The sequence below is a fragment of the Podarcis gaigeae genome, assembly GCF_964106915.1.
Source record: "Podarcis gaigeae genome assembly, chromosome: 14".
NCBI classification, from domain to species: domain Eukaryota; kingdom Metazoa; phylum Chordata; class Lepidosauria; order Squamata; family Lacertidae; genus Podarcis; species Podarcis gaigeae.
In genome coordinates this window covers 45,474,832-45,494,825 of record NC_139690.1, presented here as the reverse complement: position 1 = coordinate 45,494,825, position 19,994 = coordinate 45,474,832, and the positions used below count along the sequence as shown (strand labels likewise).

The following is a 19,994-nucleotide window of genomic DNA, read 5'->3' as shown; positions in this document are numbered from 1 at the left end:
AACCAGAAGGGAGAAAAGAAAGCTACACTTCTTACTCTCCTAGAAAGCCCCACATTTGCTACAAAATTTGGGAGCAACACATCCAGCTGTTCTGACATGGCTGTGTGTTTGGGTTGGTGATTGCTGGCATTTGACTTCTCGGTGCAGTCAGGCCCTAAATAAACAATAAGCTAGAGAGTTACAGAGGTGTCCCCACCACCACCTAGAGTTCTTTAGAGAGGTCCCGTGTTGCTCTTTGCACAACAGACTAGTTAAGCACACCATTTACATTTTCCAGTTGCGTCTTGACACCTCTCTGATAACATCGCCAGAAGCGAAGGGAGGATCTGGAGATGCTCTGAAAAAGAAAACTCTTCTGTTTGTCCTAGTAGGGTTTGTTTGTTTCTTAAGGTGTTTGCTGGATCAGCAAACCATGTTCTTCTGACTGTGAGGCTCCTGGTGAGCTGAACAACCTGTACTCAAATAACCTTCCGTTTGGAGCTCTAGCTAGGAAATTGATTTGTTTCATTTTCTGCAGAAAACAGAATACCACATAGATATGCTTACTTCCGTTGTATTGATGGCACACTCCAGTTTAGGCCGCTTTCATCCTTTCAGCGTACATAGAATTGCTGTATCTTCGGGGAGGAAGAAATGAATTAGCGACAACATCTTTTTTTTCTTTTTGGTCTTGAGAACATTCTTGGAAATACCAGCAATCGAGACGGCCTTTCTAAGCTCTTCTGTTTATTCTGCCTTGTCACTTCGAGACACAGGATGTATCTCTTATCTCGTTTGCTTGAACTTCTTGGAAACCCAGGGACCCTTATTCTTAGAACAGAACTTTGATTCCTTTTGAGGCACTTCTGATTAGCTAGCAGAGTTGTTTTCTGAAGTTCAGAAACACTTTTTTTCTTCTTCTGTGTGAGCCTTGGGCCATTCCATCCTGATTTCCAAAGCTAATGCGCTTATCTTTTAAAGCAGGGGAAGCTAGACCAGCTGTTTGAAGCTTTCTGTCATCTCTCTGCAGAAACAAGTGGTGGTGGTTGCCTTCCTCTTCATGCCCAAATTTTGTTCTTAAAAACAAAGGTTGCATTCCAAGGATTCATTTCTCTTTTAAATATTATATATATATATATATATATATATATATATATATATATATATATATATGCATTTTGTCTATAGAAAGCCACAAACCACTTCCTTCTTGTAGAGCCCTTTAGGGCTTATTGCTTTGACTAACACAGGTGAATGCTCAGGCTGCCCCCTTTCCTAAGTAAAAATGAGCCTGGCCGAGGTTATTCAGGCTCAATTTATGATGCGAGGCTTTCACCAGAAGGTTCTCGGAAACTAGAATTGGTTTCAGAGGCAACCGCCAGGCCTCTTAGCTGCAGAAAAAACAAGGTTCAATTAAAGAAAACAAACAAACAGGTTCACTGGCTGCCAATGAATTTCCAAGCCAGTTCTAGATACTGCTGTTGATTTTCAGAGCCCTATATATTATCTGGATACAGAAAGCATAAAAAACTACACTCTCCTGCAAAAGATAGGGAACCTACTCATAGTTAAAGATATTCCCCAGAGTCCCTGTATTGGGTCCCTTCAGCAGACCCTTCAAGTAAGCCTCCTTTTTGGCCAGATAAAATCACCATTGGGTGATTATTTGCCTCCTCCTCTTCCACTGCTAGGGCAGCTAAAAAGAAATATTTATTTCCAGTACAACAAAGCCAGAATAAGGAGTGATTCTCCATTCTCCATTAGCCTTCACCTGGCAGGGCCTTGTCTAAGATGGGATAGCAGAAGTGCCCCCATGATTCTTGTAAACGTTAGAGGGGGAGGGGGAAACTGGATGGTGGTCAGGAATCCCATTGCTCCCCATAGGTTGTACAGTGGCATTAAGATCTGTGTTGCTATCAGCAAGCCCCACCTGCCTAGGGAACAACTGGAAGCTCATCCAATTGTTCCAATGGAGCCACATCCTTACTTTGCCTCTCACATGTATGATGTTGTATGATGTCAGGTGTGGGGCAGGGGGACTTGGTATGGGGAAAATGTCCTCAGTGGCCAAATTATTATTATTATTATTATTATTATTATTATTATTATTACCTTTAAATAGAAATAATCAGCTTTTTCCACTTGTGTTTTCAGGCAATCAGAGTCTTCTTCATGATGCGGTCCCTGTCGTTGCACCTCCAGGATGAGCCAGAGACTCAGCTGCCGTTGACTAGGGAGGAGGACTTAATTAAAACCGATGACGTCCTAGACTTGAGTGAGTAAACAGTGGCACTTGGAATGAGGACAAAAGTGCGTTCTCCAAAGAAAGCCATTCAAAGCCTCAGGGGGATAAAAACGAGGATTAACAAGACAGTGCTGAACTGGAATGCCTAGGCTTCTTGGTCCTGTTGGGGTTTGCTAAACCCCTCTTTTTCTCACTCAGAAAGGGAGAGAGGAGTTTTTGCAGGAATAACTTGAGTTCCTTGGGCCTTTGCAAAGCTGCCCACAATGCATAATAAGATCCCTATGGTTTTCCTTTGTCCCGGAGAATGTTTGGAGCCTCCTAGTTGAAGCGGTCGAGCTTAGAAGAGACTTGCAAATTGTTTTTTGAGTGGGAACAAGTAAAGAATGTTGGGAGATCTCCACACCTCTTGACTCTTCCACTCCTAGTCTCCACCCACCTCCAAGAGCTTCTGGAGGTGACCAGGTTGTTGAAGGCTGCCTTATTATCATACTGGCTGCCTAAGTTGGGTTCAGTGGTGTTGCAAATGGTGAAACAGGTCTTAAAGTGAGGGGCATCTGAGCTAGGAGAAGAGAGCTGGTTTCCCTTCACAAATGGGTAAGTCGGGACATTTTTTAATTTGTGAGGGTCTTTATCTTTGTTTTTGACGCGAGGGTTAAAAAAACCTGTTGCCAAAGTAACACTAACTGGAAGTCATGAATACCCAAAATAGCCATACGACATTCTGGTAATGCCCCGCTCTTTTGTTATGAAAATAAATTGCGTTTGCTGGGAAATCTAGAGTCCTTGTTTCCATCTTGGCACATGTAATACATATTAATAGAAAATGTCAGTCATATTTGGTATTTCGAAGAATTAATCTTACTGTAATGGCTGTTCTAGGCAGTTGAGCCTTAAGTCAATTCATCTGGCCCTCCCTTGGCCGGCGACATTGAACAAGCCCAGCTGCTCCAGCTCACTTGAATAAAACAGCGATGTAGTTGTGAAAGATCTCCGTTCCACCCGCCCCACTGCACAGGCTTCTGGAAGAGGCATTGGTACTCCCAATCAAAATATCAGGATCTGTAGCAACAGTGAGCATGTGCTATTCCGAGATCAAAGTCTGCTGAAAGCTAAATTCCATGGGTGATGTTACTCGCACTCGGAAGCCGACCCATTGAAATTAATGGATCTAGATAACATTGTATGGTAGATAACTTGAGACCAGATTATCTAAGGGGTCAGCCTGCCCCTTATATCCCCGCTTGGCAACTGCACGGCTCAGATGGGGCACTGCTGAGAGTACTGCATGTCCCAGAGGTGTGCTTAGTCTGTACTAGAAATTGGTCTTTTATTGCTGTGGCTCCAGTCCCCTGGAATTGGTTACCAACTGGAATTAAACAGGTGCCCAGCATCGTGATGTTTGGATGCCTACTGAAGATGGTTTGTTTCACATTTTTCCTGAGACGTGACCTAGTCATATATGAAATATGTTCTTTCAGGATACGTACCGTGGCAACCCGGAAGTAACAGAACGGGTTACTTCTGGGCTTAGCCGCTCGCACATGCACAGGTGCTCAAAATGACGTCATGCGCAGAAGCGGTGAATTGCGACCCGCGCAGACGTGGGTTGCGTTCTGCTCAGGTTGCGAATGGGGCTCGGGAACGGATCCCGTTCGCAACCAGAGGTACCACTGTACTAAGTGTAAATCCACAGGAATGGTTTCCTTGTTTTAAGAATTTGTATTCTTTGTATTTTATTTTTGCTGTACATCGTTTTGATGTCCTTTGACTTGTCAAGCAGTTCATAAACTTGTAAAATAAATAAATGTCAGTCCACTGATTTCAGAGGGCCTGCTCTTGAGTATGGTTTTTATCACCCCATGCTAGGAATCGCTAGGAAAGGAATAGAAAGTAAATGAAACAGCCAGTGTTTTAGTGCCCATATATAACACTATGTTGCAGCTACCTTTTGAAATACTGTGTACGATTCTTGTCACTGTCTCAAAAACGGCACCCTAGATATATATTTTTTAAAAGATATTTGAAATTATCTCAGGTGGTTGGTGTACTTTCCCGGTGAGGAAAAGGGAACATGTTTAGAAAAAGTGGATAGAGAAAGGTTTTTATCCTCTCTCAGAACACTAGAACTTATGAACATGTAGTGAAGCTGAATGATGGAAGATTTAGGATAAATGAAGAAAGTCCTTCCTGCAGCACATAGTTAAGCTGTGGCACTCACTCTCACAGGAGACGGTGATGGCCGCCAAGTTGGATGGCTTTAAAAGAGGATTAGACAAATTCATGGAAGAGAGGGCTATCAATGGCCTCTATCCACGATGGCTCTGCTCTGCCTCAACAGTAAAAGGGTTAAGGGACCCCTGACCATTAGGTCCAGTCGTGGCCATCTCTGGGGTTGCGGCGCTCATCTTGCTTTATTGGCCGAGGGCGCCAGCGTACAGCTTCTGGGTCATGTGGCCAGCATGACTAAGCCACTTCTGGTGAACCAGAGCAGTGCACGGAAACACCGTTTACCTTCCCGCCGAAGCGGTACCTATTTACCTACTTGCACTTTGACGTGCTTTCGAACTGCTAGGTTGGCAGGAGCAGGGACTAAGCAACGGGAGCTCACTCCGTGGTGGGGATTCAAACCGCCGACCTTCTGATCTGATTTAGGAGAGAGGAAAGCACTTCTTCGCCCAACACAGGACAGATTCGTGGAATTTGCTACCACAAGATGTGGAAATGGGCATGAGTTTCTGCTACAAAGGGAGTGCTGAAATGTGTTGGAGTCAACACTTTGTTTTGCGATGTGCTGACAACATCTGTGCACATCTGTTAGCACAAGACGTGGAGCATGACTGTGAAATTGCCGTTTGGAGAATAGGCAACGCATTGCCAATTAGATGTTATTTAGGGAAATGTCAAGGCTGAATTGACACCATTTCTTATGGTCCTAGGAATTGTGTGCATTTGAGTTTTTAGCCTTGGTTCTGTCAGGAAATGAACTCCCTGTGCAGAATTTAAGTAAGCAGCTTGTAAGCTAACGGGAAATGTGATTATAATCTATCTGTCGGGTATTTTATATGGGTGTTCTTAAAGCAAATCAAATTGCAATATTCTTTTTTGGCTTTCAAATGTAATGGTGTCGTCGTTTCCTGCGTATTGATTGTTTGATTGGTACCTGCCTCCCCCTGCTCCATTGATGCAGTTTAATGTATATTCCTGTAACCTTCCTCTGTTTTTATAGAACAATCACAATTGAGCTATGAGGCATTAAAGTGCATTTCGCAGTTCAGTTTTCCAATGTCTCTTGTCTCAATGCACACAGTTCCCCAGCCCCCTGATATTTTTGCCATTGCAAAGATTAAATATCAGATTGGTCACTTTTCCTGGAAATTCACATTATTTATAGTCTGTGGAGACTAGCCATTTCCCCCCACAGAGATTTTGCTGTAGGTTTAGATAATGGGGTGGGGGGGGGGAGGAGAGATGCTTTCATTGGTCTAGCCCAGAATTTACAACACTTTACATCACTTGGGGACCAGTTGGAGATGGAGGTTTTTCTGTGGCACCTCCTACTTGGGAGCTAGCATCCCCACCCAAAAAGCTGCTCCTATACATGCAGAGCGTGTTTACAGTTGCTTGGAGCACCAGATGTCCCTTAACGAGGAACCAAAAACTATGTAATTTGGCCGGCTTACCCCTCCTTTCCAAGGAAATGGGTGTACACTTAGCTTGGTTGTATTGCAGAAGCTCAAACACATTATTTCAGACAGTATGTAATGCACCTCTCCTTAATAGGAAAGGGACGCATCAGGACATTTTGGACTTTTCAGTTAAGAACTAAAGGCAAGTAAGAGGAGACGTGATCGAGATACATAAAAATATGCATGTTGTGCAGAAACCGGACAGAGAAAAGCCTTTTCCCCTCCCTCACGGCAGTAGAATTTGTGGACATCCAGGGAAGGTGAACGTTGGAAGATTCGGGGCAGACAAAAGAAACTGCTTCTTTGCAAAACATGAGTTAAACTGTGGGCTTTGTTTCCACAAGTGGTAGTGCTGGCTCCAAGGTGGATGGTTTTTAAAAGAGAACTAGACAAAGTAATGGAGGGCAAGGATCTCAGTGGCTACTAGCCGCGATGGCTAGACTCTACCTCAACCGTCAGAGGCAGCTAGATTCTGAATACCAGCTGCTGGAAATCACAGCAGGGGAGAGTGCTGTTGGGCTCAGGTTTCGCTTGCTTCCAGGACAGCTAGGGTTGCTGTGTGTGGGTCTCTGCATGAGGCCTTAACACACAAGGGATTTATTCCCAGAAAAGCATCATTGCAGCCATCCACAACCTATTGTCCACCAAATATTGTTGGATTCCAACGCCTATCATCCCTAGCATGGCAAACTGTCAAGGGATTATGGGAGTAGTAACAATAATAATAATATATTCATATCCTGCCCATCTGGCTGGATTTCCCCAACCACTCTGGGTGGCTCCCAACAGAATATTAAAAATATGATAAAACATCAAACATTTTAAAAGTCCCTATACAGGGCTGCCTTCAGATGTCTTATAAAAGTCAGATACTGTAGTTGTTGATTTCCTTGACATCTGGGAGCGTGTTCCATAGGGCGGGTGCCACTACCAAGAAGACCCTCCGCCTGGTTTCCTGTAACTTCGCTTCTCACAATGGGGAAACCGCCAGAAGGCCCTCGGAGCTGGACCTCAGTGTTGTGGTCCAGAGACATCTGGAGGGCACCAGGTTGGAGAAGGCTGTATTGAACAACGTAGCAAGAAAAAAATGCATGCAGTAGAGTGGTGTAGATGTCAACAAAACTAGTTGAGAATATGAAAGCACTACAATCAAAGGTACCTCTTGAGAATATTGTTTTCTAGGAAAGTAACCAATTGCCTCTGATGATGCTTCCTCTACTCTCCCCCCTTCCTTTTTCCATTTCAGATAACAGTGATTTAATTGCCTGCACTGTGATCACAAAAGATGGCGGTCAAGTCCAGAGGTTTCTGGCAGTGGATATTTACCAAATGAGTTTGGTGGAGCCAGACGTTGCCCGCTTAGGCTGGGGAGTGGTGAAGTTTGCAGGTCTTCTCCAGGTGAGTGTAAAAGATGGTAAGGTTTAAACCAGCAAGTATCATGAATCAAACCTTGTGCTCTAGGGGGATGAGGCATCAAAACAAGGTGCATCCTTGGTCACCAGTGGTGAACAAAGATTGCCTTAAAGCAATGAGGCACGGGCCTTATTCCAAAGTTGAGCAAAACCACTCTGCCTTGCTGTGTTTCTCCTGCAAGTGGAGGAGTTTGGGGCAGACACAGGACCTTCTGAATTGTTTGTGTGGCATTCACCGAGTGGTAGAGCTTCTGCTTTGCATGCCGAATGCCCCAGGAAGGGCTGTGAAAGACCCCTGCCTGTATCCCACAAAGGCCTTTGCCAGGCCAATGTATACAATACTGTTCTTGATGGACCCAATGGTCTGGCTCAGCTTCCTGGGGTAACAGGCAGATTACTTAGTTGAGGCTTGTCCCAGCAAAATGTATTTATAATATTAATAATAATTTGTTATACCCCGCCCATCTGGCTGGGTTTCCCCAGCCACTCTGGGCAGCTTCCAACAAAGTATTAAAACACAGTAGTCTGTTAAACATTAAATACAGTGGAATTTATGTCTTACCTTGTGTGTCGCAGAACACGTGATTTAAATACTACTACTAGGGATACATTTTCAGAACAGGGTTCTGTGAGAAAGCATTGCTGCAATGTACGGAAGTTCCTTTCTGCCACACTTCCCTCCCTGTCAGAGTAATATTCATTGCCTTGGCTGCCTTGGCTACCTTAACGGAAAACTCTTCGTTCCACATAAGTTCATTAGTAGCAATGAATGCCACAAATGCAATATCAGGCATACTTGACCGTTTCAAAGCTTTGTTTACACATGTAAAATGAATGTGCCAAATTAGATCACTCTCCACGGCATTAGAACAAATTTTCCAGTGCAAACTGGACATTTTCAGGTGCAAGTTGGCCCGATTTGCATAGGGATTTTTTCCCAGGAAACCCACTGCACTGCATGCACTGCTTGACACCAGTTCTGACCCATGCAAAAGCTGCCCCTCTCCCCCCACGGTGGGGTCAGCTGTGAGTAATGATTTGGAGACAGCACAGATGTTGAGGAGAGTTGCCTATAAACTGTACAGCAATGCTAGGACGCTTTCTGGAAACATCATCTGGTGCAGACATTGCTGGACTCCAACTCCCATCAACCTAGGTCAACATGGCCAGTGCTCATGGACGATGGGATTTGTAGTATAACAACAGGGTCAAATGTTCCCCATCCCTCGTTTAGCAGATCCCAAAGAAGCTGGCAGATCCATCTCTCATGGCTCAGTCAGCTGGACTTTGAGGAGTGGTTCCCACTCAGAAAATTCCTTTTAACCCTAGGCATACTCAGCTGGGAGTTAGACTGACACAGCTAAAACAGGGTGAGTTGGACTCATTTCATATGAGGCTTGGCTGGAACCTCAGTCTCTCTGCTGGTTGCATCTGTGCCTGTGTTTTGGCAAGGAATCTCCTCGTCCTCAATGCCCCTTCCTTTTGAGAACCTGAAATGTGAAGCAGCCTGAGCCACACCACTCAGTCTGTCTAGCTTGTCTACATTGAAAGATGCTGCTAGACAAAGGCCTTGCAGGAGGGGGGTCTTACCCAGCCCTGCTATGGGAGATGCTGTGAAATGGGACCCTGACCCCCTCCTACATTGAACATTTCGAGCTCTGCCATTGAGCTGTAGTAGAGCCCATCCAGTTCTTTGCTAGGCTCCAACTTTATCCTTGGGTGAGCATGGTGCTATGGCAAGAAACTGGGTCTTAATTCTATCTCTGCCATAAACATTCTTCTCTACTTTCCCACCCCCATCCCAGGATATGCAGGTGACCGGAGTGGAAGACGACAGCCGTGCCCTGAATATCATCATTCACAAACCAGCCTCCAGCCCCCATTCCAAGCCCTTCCCCATCCTTCAGGCCACCTTCATCTTTTCGGATCACATCCGTTGCATCATTGCGAAGCAGCGCTTGGCAAAGGGCCGCATCCAGGCTCGGCGTATGAAAATGCAAAGAATAGCAGGTAACTCTCGCTCTCCAGATAAACATACCGTGTTTCCTTACCGCTCGTAAAGTTTCATTGCTTTACACTGGGGAAAGGGAACCTCAGGACCGGGGCCAAATGCGGCCCATCAGGCCTCTCTTCCTGGCCCTTGGGACTCTCCCTAGGTTACACCTCTCGCCAGCTCTTCTTTGCACCCTCATTGGGTGTGTGTGTGCCTGGCTGGAATACGTCATTAAACTCTGATTATGTTGCTTTGCTCCCTGGACGGAGGGGGATAAAAAGGGTTGGGTGAGTAGAGACCCGTCTCCTTGTAGGAAGGTAAAATTTACATTCATTGTTCCGCCTGCTATTGCTTCTGGCCTTGCCCACCCCTGGCATGTGGACTCCGAAAGGTTGCACAGAAGAGAATGTTTTTTGGGGATGAAAAAGGCCCCTTACCCCTGATTTCCGGCTTAGTAACTGAAAGCAAAGCTGCAGGAGGCAGTGGAAGACAGGAGTGCCTGGCGTGCTCTGGTCCATGGGGTCACGAAGAGTCGGACACAACTAAACGACTAAACAACAACAACTGAAAGCAAAACAAGCATTGTATAGAAAAGGAGAACAATGTTGCATATACATGGTAAAAGTCTATACCTGTAAGAGCCATAGTAGTGCTCTGTTCATACCCGCAAGCTTAAGTTATTTACTCACATGCTGTTGCACAACTACGTTCACTTTAGTGGGATTTGCACAAGAGGACTGCCCAGTGAACTTTGAACCTGCTTCCCGCTTGCTGTGCTGCCCTTAAGGTAAAGGTAAAGGTACCCCTGCCCGTACGGGCCAGTCTTGACAGACTCTGGGGTTGTGCACCCATCTCACTCAAGAGGCCAGGGGCCAGCGCTGTCCGGAGACACTTCCGGGTCACGTGGCCAGCGTGACATCGCTGCTCTGGCGAGCCAGAGCCGCACACGGAAACGCCGTTTACCTTCCCGCTGGTAAGCGGTCCCTATTTATCTACGTCCATTAATTTTAATGGGCCTACTCTGAGTAGGACTAGCATGGGACACATGCTAGCATTGGATGCACCGTTAACATCATTAGTTTTGTAAACTTCCAAAACGCTCAGCATTGATTCTCCGGTATCAAAAGACACTGCGAAATTGTCATCTTTCTCATATCAAAAGTTGGCTTTTTCCAAAAATTTGTTCCCTCCCCCATTATGTACTGTTTTGCTTGTTCTTGGCAATTGTCTTGTAGCAAACGCAAGGGTGATGCGGGAAGCCTGTGTCCCTCCAGATGTATTTTTTGGCTGGCTCCAATTCCCGTCAGCTCAGGCCAGCGTGGCCGGTGGTCAGGGATGAGCAGTGCTGTAGCCCATCTGCACCTGCAGAACACAACATTCCCCATCCCTGACCAGGGTGAATTCTTCCCATCCAGTGTGATAATATCAAAACTCACATTCCGTGGAAAAATTGCAACAATCTGAATTCGGAGAATTGTCACAGCTGCGAGGACCATTTATTTATTTATCTATCTATCATCTATCTATCTATCACATCCCAAGGAATAAAACATGTGTGAAACAGTTACATATAGAAAAACAGTTAAAATACTTGCAAACACAAAAGCAGTTAAGCTTGTTTTACAGATAGAAGCTTTAAAAACCGTTTAAAACAACAGCAGTGCGTACGTAAAACACGTTGCAGATCTAGTGTAGAGATACCAACTGGGGAATAAAGATCTCCATTTAGAAAGCTTGTTACATTTTGGTAACCCAGGGATAGGGAGTCTGTAGTTCTCTGGATGTTGTTGGACTACAACTCCCATCATCCCTAGGCACGGTTTTGACAAGCTGAGGTTCCAGGTTCTTCAGCTGATGTTGATTTTGAAATGTGTCTCGTTTAAACCCAGCTCTCCTAGACCTTCCGGTCCAACCTTCAAACGAAGTGATGGGCTTTGGACATAGCTCAGCTTCTGCATCTCAGCACCTGCCGTTCCGGTTTTACGACCAAGCCCGACGTGGCAGCTGCGACCCTACCGTACAACGCTCCGTGTTTGCGTCTGTCGACAAAGTCCCAGGTAAGCCCTTCCTGGCTGGCACACTTTAAATAAGGTCCTCTGTCATGAGATAATCAGCACCGTGGGAGAGAAAAGCTTATGCCAATGCAGATTAGTGGATTGATTTCTCTTGCTGCTGCTGCTGCAAATAAATAATAAGGGTTAATATAATTTTAAACTCTAAAGCATTATAGAAATACAATGCGTTCCACATATGGCAGGATAGGCGAGTAATATGTTTCGGGTGGGAAAAGCAGAGGCAGAAAGGGAGAACCTTGCCTGAGACCCTCCAAAGTTTATGCCAAAAGCGAGATTCAAATTCTGCGCATATTCCTTCATAGCTTAAGCCAGCTTCGCCAATCTGGTGTTGTCCATGAACTCCAGCCAGCACAATGCTTTTCTTGATACTTTGAAGGAAGTGTATTGCAAGGCAGTAAATAAAAGCTAGCTCTCGTTGCCAAAAGTAAAGCTCATCTTTATTTAGCACCTCTGTGGTAGGATTGCAAGAGATGGAAAAGTGTTTATCTTTAAATCTCACCCCAACAATTAAACCAACTCAGCCTTTAGCTGAGTCCTTGACCGGTTAAACCAATTAAAGCTTGCAGCCCTCGCAGAAAAAAGATTAAGTACTGAAGTTAGCCTAATTCAAATTCAGAACAGTTGAAGTTGTTTCCCCAGATCAGCTACAAGTTGGCTGCGTTCATGTGTGCGTACCGGGCACATAAAATCACAAAAAAGATTGAGAACAGTACATTTGCTTATAGAGGTCACGGCAGCAATTGCGTGAAAACTGCCGCTCTCGGCTTTCTGCTGATTGAGTTATGACGGGGTGGAGCAACCTCTACCATCTATTTGTGATTTTATGTTGTAACCACCCTGAGACCTGCAGGTATGGTGTGGTTTACAAATTTGATTAAAAATAATAATAATACATAATTCTTCAAAACTTTCTGGAGGCTGCCCATCAGCAGTGAGTGGGGGCAGGTGCAAAAGTGGGTGGACCAAGGAGTGTGACGCTTAACCGTTTGCACAGTAGCCTACATTCCAGGTGTGCAAGTCGGCCACACACACGCCCTCTCCCCATCCTGCATCTAGGCATATAAGGGGAATTACCAGAACATTTCCCAGCCAGGGAAAAGCATTCAAAGAGAGTAACAAACAGGTTTGGCAAGGGGTTGCAATCTAGGGAGAGGGGCACGTGGTGTGGGGAGAATCTGAGGGGCCAGACAAAGAAGCCCAGAGACCCACATTTGCCTGCAAGCCTCTGGTTCTCCCACCCCTGGTTTAGGGTAAAACTTTGCCCTAAATCTTTAATCGTGCCTGAGAACTGGCACAGATGAGGATGACATCTTGGATGTGTTAAGACTTGCTGGGTTTCCTTGAAGTAATAAGCTCTTTCTTTCCTCCTGTGTCAGTCCACCTTTTGGTTTTGTTCCCTTTACGTGCAGAATTTGTACCTAGTGCTGTGCAGCGAATTTTATTTATGTTCTAATCCCATGCGTTTGTCTTCTGATATCTCAATCCCATAACCTCTCAAACCACATTTACTCAGGAGTTAGCCCCATTTACTTGCCTTTGGGGGGTGGGGAGTATGCCTAGGATAGCAACTGTTAGATTTCTGTCCCATTGGCACCTTATAACTCTGTGACTCCCCCTCCCTCCTGTCTTGTTTTTTAATTCCTATTCCTGGCAAGGACTGCCATTTCTGCACTGCTTCATAAACATTGCATAGTCCTAGATTAAATTTGATTCTAGCCTCGTTTTTAGGTTGCCAGTGTCTCGGTGCAGCCTTTATATATTATTTGTTTATTTACCCAGGACACTATCCCTTTCCCACACAGGGCTGCTTTTATCATCAACTGCCCTGTTGAAAGGATCCTGGTGACATTTTATAACATTGATTTTGTTTGTTTTACTTTTTTAAAGTAGCTTAACACTATTTGTAAACTGCCTTGAAAGGGTTTGTATATTAAAATGCAGGATATAAATATTCTTTTCCCCGATATAAATATTTTTTATAATAAAACAGATAGAATTTTGCTGTTGGGAGGAACCTAGAGGGTCATCAAACCTCCTGGCTGGGATGTGTCATTGTTGAGTGTGTGTGTGTGTGTGTGTGTGTGTGTGTGAATGTGTTTAGGTTAATTGAGGTGCAGACACGTGTTAGTAGATGTGGATATTGAGCGACTATACTGAATGAATGAAATTCTGTGTTTTGGAGTTTGATATATTTTATTATTTATGGAGGTTGATCGTTTCCCATACTGTATTCAATCTTTAATATATTACATCGTCTCTTTTACTTTGTAAGCTGCTTAATTATCTTTTCTGATGAAAAGGGGTGCATAAATACTTTAAATAATAATAATAATAAGTGTTTTTGTATATTGTGTACGAGTATGTGGGGTTGCTTGGCATAAATCCTGGATTTGCATCATTCTGTGACAGTTCCTGTGTTTCCAATCTGTATTGCAGATTGGACATCCTGGACAGAGTAAAAGTTTGTACAGGCTGTTAGGTAGGCATGGCATTGAGAAAGCGGACAGGGAGAAGTTTTATCCTTCTCTCTTGATGTTAAGAGCCCAAGACCATCAAATGAAGCTGGGGGAGATTCAGGACAGACTAAAGGATGGAGTGCACACCTGAACTGTGGAATTCACTGCCACAAGATGTAGCGAATTAGGTAAAATAATGGAGCATGCAGCTATTGATGGCTGCCAGTCCTGGCTGCTGGCATTGGAGGCTGTATGCCTCTGTCGCTGGGTACTGCAAGCAGAAGAGGGCTATTTTCTGACGTCCTGCTTGTGGGATTTCCAGAAGCCACTGGTTGGCCACTATGGGAACAGCTCTGGACTAAATAGGCCTTTAGTCTAACCCAGCAGGGCTCTTCCTCTTTAAGTTCCGACTTGTTTTGCAGAAGCGGTCTCAATGTCAGCATTGCTTCCAGTGAAGCCCTGCCTTGAGTTATGGTGGCACCTGGAGGAGTGATTTATACATGGTCACCTCGGGAGAAGGCCTGGTCCCTTTCTGTTCTGGTCTAGAAACATTTATTCAAGGATATGGGACTGAGAAGAGGGAGCCCACGCCCCTTTCCCCAGTGATCGGTTTTACTCCTCAGGCCAAACCTGCAGGGGAGTAAGCCGGCAACTTGCACGCATTTAACTTGTGCATGTTCAGCTTTATCTGTGTGGCATAAAATAAAAACTAAAAAGGGGGGGGCAGGGAAAATGACTTTAGCAATCCCACCTGCCACTGAACCCAACGTGTTTTGAATATACCTTATTTTGGTTTTAGGCGCAATCCCAGGAATGTAACCCCCACCTAAGTTGCTGGCCTACTGTGTCATACATCCCACAAGTTGATCCTGCAGCAAACATCTGAATCACAGACTTGAGCTATGTTCAGGTGCAGCTGCTGTTTCAGGACCTGCCTTGAGGCGAGAGACGTGCTGGTGTCAGGATGCCCTCTGTCCCGCCAGATCCCATGTGTAGCGAGCTGTGTGCGCTGTTAGCTTCCACCGCTTTCTTTCAGCAGAAGTGACTCCAGCTCTTTTTAGGAGGAGGAATGTTGCATTAGCCAAAAATAAAAGTCAATATTGTTGTTAACTTTTGTTCCTGCATTTGTATTCCACCCTGTCTCCAGTAAGCTCAAGGTGATATACATGGCTCTTCCTCCTCCATATTTTTTATCCTCCCAACAACCATGTGAGCTGAGATTTGGTGGTTATTCGGTGGTCTTCACAAATTGTAGAGATCGGAGACCTGGTCTCCCGGATCCACCTTCTGCTTCAGATTTGCGGTGTAACTAGAACAGGAAGTGTCATTGTCCAGCCACAGTGTGGTCTGTCAATTCCCCACCTGCAGCAGGTCTGCTAACCCTTCACCAACGTCAGAGATGACCCCCCCCCCTTCCTGCAGCATGCATCTCACCAGTGCTGCAACTGGTGACTTGGCACCTGCATTTTTGAAGCTCAGCTTTCCCCATGACTTTTATTTCCTCTGGGATTTCGAAACCCATCTTTCCTGATCCTTTCTCTATAGAGTTTTTTTTTTTAAGAGGAGAGTTGTGGCATGGTGTCCACTTGGCACCTCAGGAGGGGCAGTTCTGTTGCTTTTTTTTAAAAGTAATATTTATTAAGGGTTTAAAGATTACAAAGAGAAGAAAAAAAAGTAAAACAAAGCAAAACAATACAATACAATACAATACATGAAAAACAAAAACACTACTTATCTTGACAAAACAGAAACAAAACCAGAAACAATTAAAAACACATCCAATATTTCCATATCTTAGCTTTCATTTACTTGTTTCAACGACCTCCTCACACCTCCCTTTTTTGTATTCTAGTTCAGTTAGCTATTTCAGCAAATCCTTTCCATCTTTCTCAATTTTTGTCCTATAATTTATCTTAACACAATCTAACCTTACTTTTTCCCCCCTTTGGCCCATTAACAATCTATTTTTACTTAATTCTTTATAACATTTCTGCTAAAGCCATATAACTTCATTCCAGCATTCTACTAACATTCATTAATTTTACAGTGTTTCTGTAAATAGTTTTTAAATTTTTTCCAATCTTCTTCCACCAACTCTTCTCCCTGGTCTCGGATTCTGCCAGTCATTTCCGCCAGTTCCATGTAGTCCATCAACTTCATCTGCCATTCTTCCCGGGTGGGTAAATCTTGTGTCTTCCAATGCTTTGCGATAAGTATTCTTGCTGCTTTTGTAGCATACATAAAGAAAGTTCTATCCTTCTTTGAGCAGGGGCAGTTCTGATATAGGCTTAGTTGTACTGCTGCTTTCTGAACCAAGGCATGTACTTCTCAGCCCTGGGTGAAAGGGACTGACAGCTTCAAACGTAATGTCTACGCTGCTGGCAAGTGCTCTTTGAGAGATAAATTATCGTACCTAGCTGGTTAAGCTGTCAACTGAAGCCATGAGTGATGTGACACAGTGGAACCATGGAAAAAAAGAGCGTGATAACTGGATGCAAAAAAAATTGACTTCTTAAGAAGCCGGGGGGCGGGGCGGGCACAGCAGCTCTTAAGGCTTCACAGATATGCTTGAAAATGTGTGGGCAGTGTTTGCTGAAAGAAGCCAGAGAATCAGCTGAATCATGATTTTGGTGAACTAAGTCATAGCAGGTGGGGTGGGTGTCTTCAGTCTCTTTGCCTTGAGACTAGCAAAACCAAACGAAATGTATGCAAACTGAAAGCTGTGCAACTTTGCAGCTCTGATACAGGTGGGAGATTTCAGTTTTTTGTCCTGGCCCTGAACTTCAACTTTAATTTGCACATCACTTGTGCACAGCCCTGACAGCAATCAACAGCCCTGTCCAGACCCTAACCTGCCTGACCCAACAAAACATGATTTAGGGCTGGAAACAGGCACGGTACAGTCCTCTTGCACCTCTTTCCTCCTCTTCCTCCTGCTGCAGCTGAGCACTTTTCTCATTTGTTAAACTAAAGTTTTCTGCATTATATCCAAAGTGATAAACCATGGTTTAAGCCAGTGGTGGGTAACCTCCAATTTGCAGTCCTGCCTATTGGTTTATTTATAAGCATTGATAAACGTCTTAATACTTCAAAAATCTCTAAGTGGTCCTAAGTGGAAGAGGTCCTAATTTGGCCCACGAGGACATTTTCCGCAAACCACTTGCCACCTGCCAACGTGTAAGAAGCAACGAGCTGGGGCTTGGTTTGGTTGCCGAAGTGTTTTGCTCTGCACTTGCTCAAAGGTTTCCTCTATTAGCCTTTCAAAAGAGTGAGAGCTAAGCGTTGGCTTAAGGAAAATCCTGTGCATAAGACTCTCCGTGCCACATGGCGCATGCTTTCGCCCCATATGGGAAGGTGTGGTTTAGGAAGTCGTGCCATGTTCTGAGCAGATTGATTACATGGGAGTCAATCTCTTTTGCAAGCAGGGGGACGAAGGAAGAAACTTCCCAAAAGTGACCACGCCCATCACCAACACCACATCCAGCTTCCTTTCTGGAGGAAGAGATAGTCGAGACAACCCGCTGTTGATATTGTTGGAGGAATTCTGCAGAGTGGGAAGAATAAATAACCGTTCTTAAAAAAAAAAAAAAAAAAAAAGCCTGAGTGGAAAATTTGATATGTACCAGAGACTTGGAACAGTGAAAAGCACAGATTGCTTTTATTAAAGGAATTGGGCAGTGGATAAAATTGGTGGGAGTGGGGGGGGGGGGAGAGGTTGGGTAAAGGCAGAGATTAGAACATGCAGATACTGGGTTATAAATTGGAGGCTGGGGACAGGGACCAGTTGCAGAAAACATAGGACAGAGTTGGGATGTCTGCAACTGTTTACAAAACAATGGCACATTCTGCCTGCCCTAGCATGGTTTCTGCCACAGCCGTGGGTCCTAAGCATGGCATGGGGTCATTTGGCCCACACATTGTTGCCAGTTCTGAGCCCCTCTTTAATCCTGCTGTTAACGATGCGATGATTTTAAATTGTTCCGCTGTCCTGCCCTGAGGAGTACACTCATAGCAACTTGAAGACTGGCGGGGTGGGGTGGGGGGAAATTATGTAACTAAATCTGCTCCTTCGCAAGAATTTACTGAGCTGCCTGCCCGGCTGGGATACTTAAAATATCCTCATTCTCATTAATTGTGATGGTGTTGCTTTTAAAGGAAAACAATTTGAACAGGGCTGTGGCTGGGCCTGTTTTTTTAAATTGTGAACAGGAACCCTGTTGTGTTCGCAGCAGTGTTGCACAAGACTTCCACAGAAGTTATAAAAGCCACCATAATTCATCTGGCAGGTGCTTGTCAAAGTACCTTTGCACTGCCCAATCTCTACATGATATCCAAATAAGCTCTTCGGAAGAAATGCCGGACACGGACAGAATGTTCTCTGTGTCTTTTGTGCACAAGAATAACAATTCCTGTTTCTCAATTAGCATTGCATTTCACTAGGTTTCATAACGCTTGGCTTTATGGTGTTAGGTTGCGGCGTGCTAATCACCTTTGAAGTTAACTGAAATAGCTGCCTAAGTGGTCTGTGCGTTAACAGAGGTTTATTTTTCCTAGTACCCTGGAACCCGTCTGGGCTCAATCATAAACGAACAGCGCATTAACGTGATATTTAGCAAAGCACTTATTGATCTGCCTGGGTAAAACGCAGAGGTTAATAGACAGACAGGTCACCTGGCTCCAGTTTTCTTTCTGCCTTTCTTGTGCAAGGCCACCATTAAAGAGCAGAAGATGGGCTGAGGCTGTCTTGAGTTGCTTGCTTTGGAACATACCTTACCCTGACACCATCATCTCACTTGACTGCGGCCGCCTGATCTCCCGCCTGTCTTTGTTGCTGTTTTTGTAACTGGGCAGCGGCACCAACTCAGAATTCCACTGAATTGTACAGGGAACGCTTTCTTTGGCTGCCTGGCAAAATGGAAGTTTTTTCAGTGTCAGAGAAAGGTACATTTTGGGCAAAGCAGAGCAACGGGGGTAAGCGTGAAGTTGGATTACCGTCATCATTCAGACAAATGGAAATGCCAGTCCTCTGTGGTGCAGGGATAGGAGTGTTAAAGGGAAATACCATATTTTTCTGTGTATAAGACGATGCTTTTTGCTAAAAAATAAATTAAAAAATAAGGCAAAATTAGGTGTTGTCTTATACACACACAGTGAATGCAGAGGGGGGACATGCGATTAATGGCAGCAGCAAGCAGGAAATTGGCAGCAGCGATTGGGCAGGTGATCGCTGGCTGCGGCAAGGCCTGCTGGCGATTGGTTGTGGCTACGGCAATTGGGCAGGCGATTGGCGGCTGCGGCAAGTGGTTGAGTGGGCTGTTGGTGGCAGTGAGCAGGCAGGCAATTGGCGGCTGCAGCAAGTTGTGCGATCGGCAGTGGCTGTGGCAAGCAATTAGCAGTGGCAGGCAGGCAGGTGAGCGATTGGTGGAAGTGACCTCCCCCACCCCCCAAAAGCTAAAGAACTTATTTTTTTAATTTTGGGTTTAAAAAAATAGGGTGCGTCTTATACATGGAAATACAGTATGTTCTGTTGCTTCCAGACTGTTGCTGTTTTGCGGGTGGGATTCAGTCACCTACTAGCAAATTCCAGCTGCACAGTTAAAGTGGATCTGGCAGGCTTGTGCAACAAACCTGCTTCCAAAATATAAACAGTAAAGCCCGGGAAAATGCAGAGAAAAATGCACTGGAAAGTGTGAGGTAGGAATTGCTTGATGTGATGTCATATAACCACCCCTTCAATCCAGAATGAACCCTCGGTCAACAGTTGCCGTCATATATCCTTCTCGGAATCGTTGTGCAAACAAATCGGGATCAATGCTTAATACTGAGGTTGTTGGGAAGCGACTTGTCTGGTGATGTGCATGAACGGAAGCGCTGAGTGGACAGGCTCCCAGTTTCTGGGGCAGATCTTAGGGCAGTGCACTGCCAAAGCCAAGGGGCTCTGTGTAGATGGTTCAGAATCTGTCCTTGGAGAGCCTGCCTCTGTAGGCTTGCAGCTGATAAGAAGAATTGTGCTGGAGGAACCAAAAGATGCCTTAACTCCTTATAGGAGGACCATGGTGCAGATCTCCCTGCTTAGAAGGATTCTGAACCATGTTTTATATTAGCCAAAAGCCACCAAGCAGCCGTTTCAGTTCAAGGCTGCAAACTG

At 44.9% G+C, this 19,994-nt stretch overlaps 2 protein-coding genes across 7 annotated transcripts in view; one reads left to right on the top strand and one right to left on the bottom strand.

Annotated features, from left to right (window-relative positions):
* Window positions 1–19,994, bottom strand: part of LOC310831093 (myosin-11) — a 1,553,087-nt gene that overhangs the window by 1,222,528 nt on the left and 310,565 nt on the right. The gene's annotated exons all lie outside the window — the stretch shown is intronic.
* The window catches only part of CLEC16A (C-type lectin domain containing 16A), a 96,838-nt gene that overhangs the window by 42,023 nt on the left and 34,821 nt on the right, over window positions 1–19,994 (top strand). For 3 of the 6 annotated variants that reach the window (XR_014557765.1, XM_083711353.1, XM_083711352.1), the window contains exons 18-21: window positions 2,134–2,254; window positions 7,157–7,308; window positions 9,128–9,332; window positions 11,205–11,372. Coding sequence is in view for 4 of the 6 variants with exons in the window: in XM_083711353.1 (XP_083567479.1) it covers window positions 2,134–2,254; window positions 7,157–7,308; window positions 9,128–9,332; window positions 11,205–11,372 (646 nt within the window). In the remaining 2 variants the exon portion in view is untranslated. Of the gene's footprint in view, window positions 1–2,133; window positions 2,255–7,156; window positions 7,309–9,127; window positions 9,333–11,204; window positions 15,453–16,121; window positions 18,013–19,994 lie in introns of those variants that run through there. The other 3 variants (XR_014557766.1, XM_083711354.1, XM_083711355.1) reach the window with 3 other exon arrangements.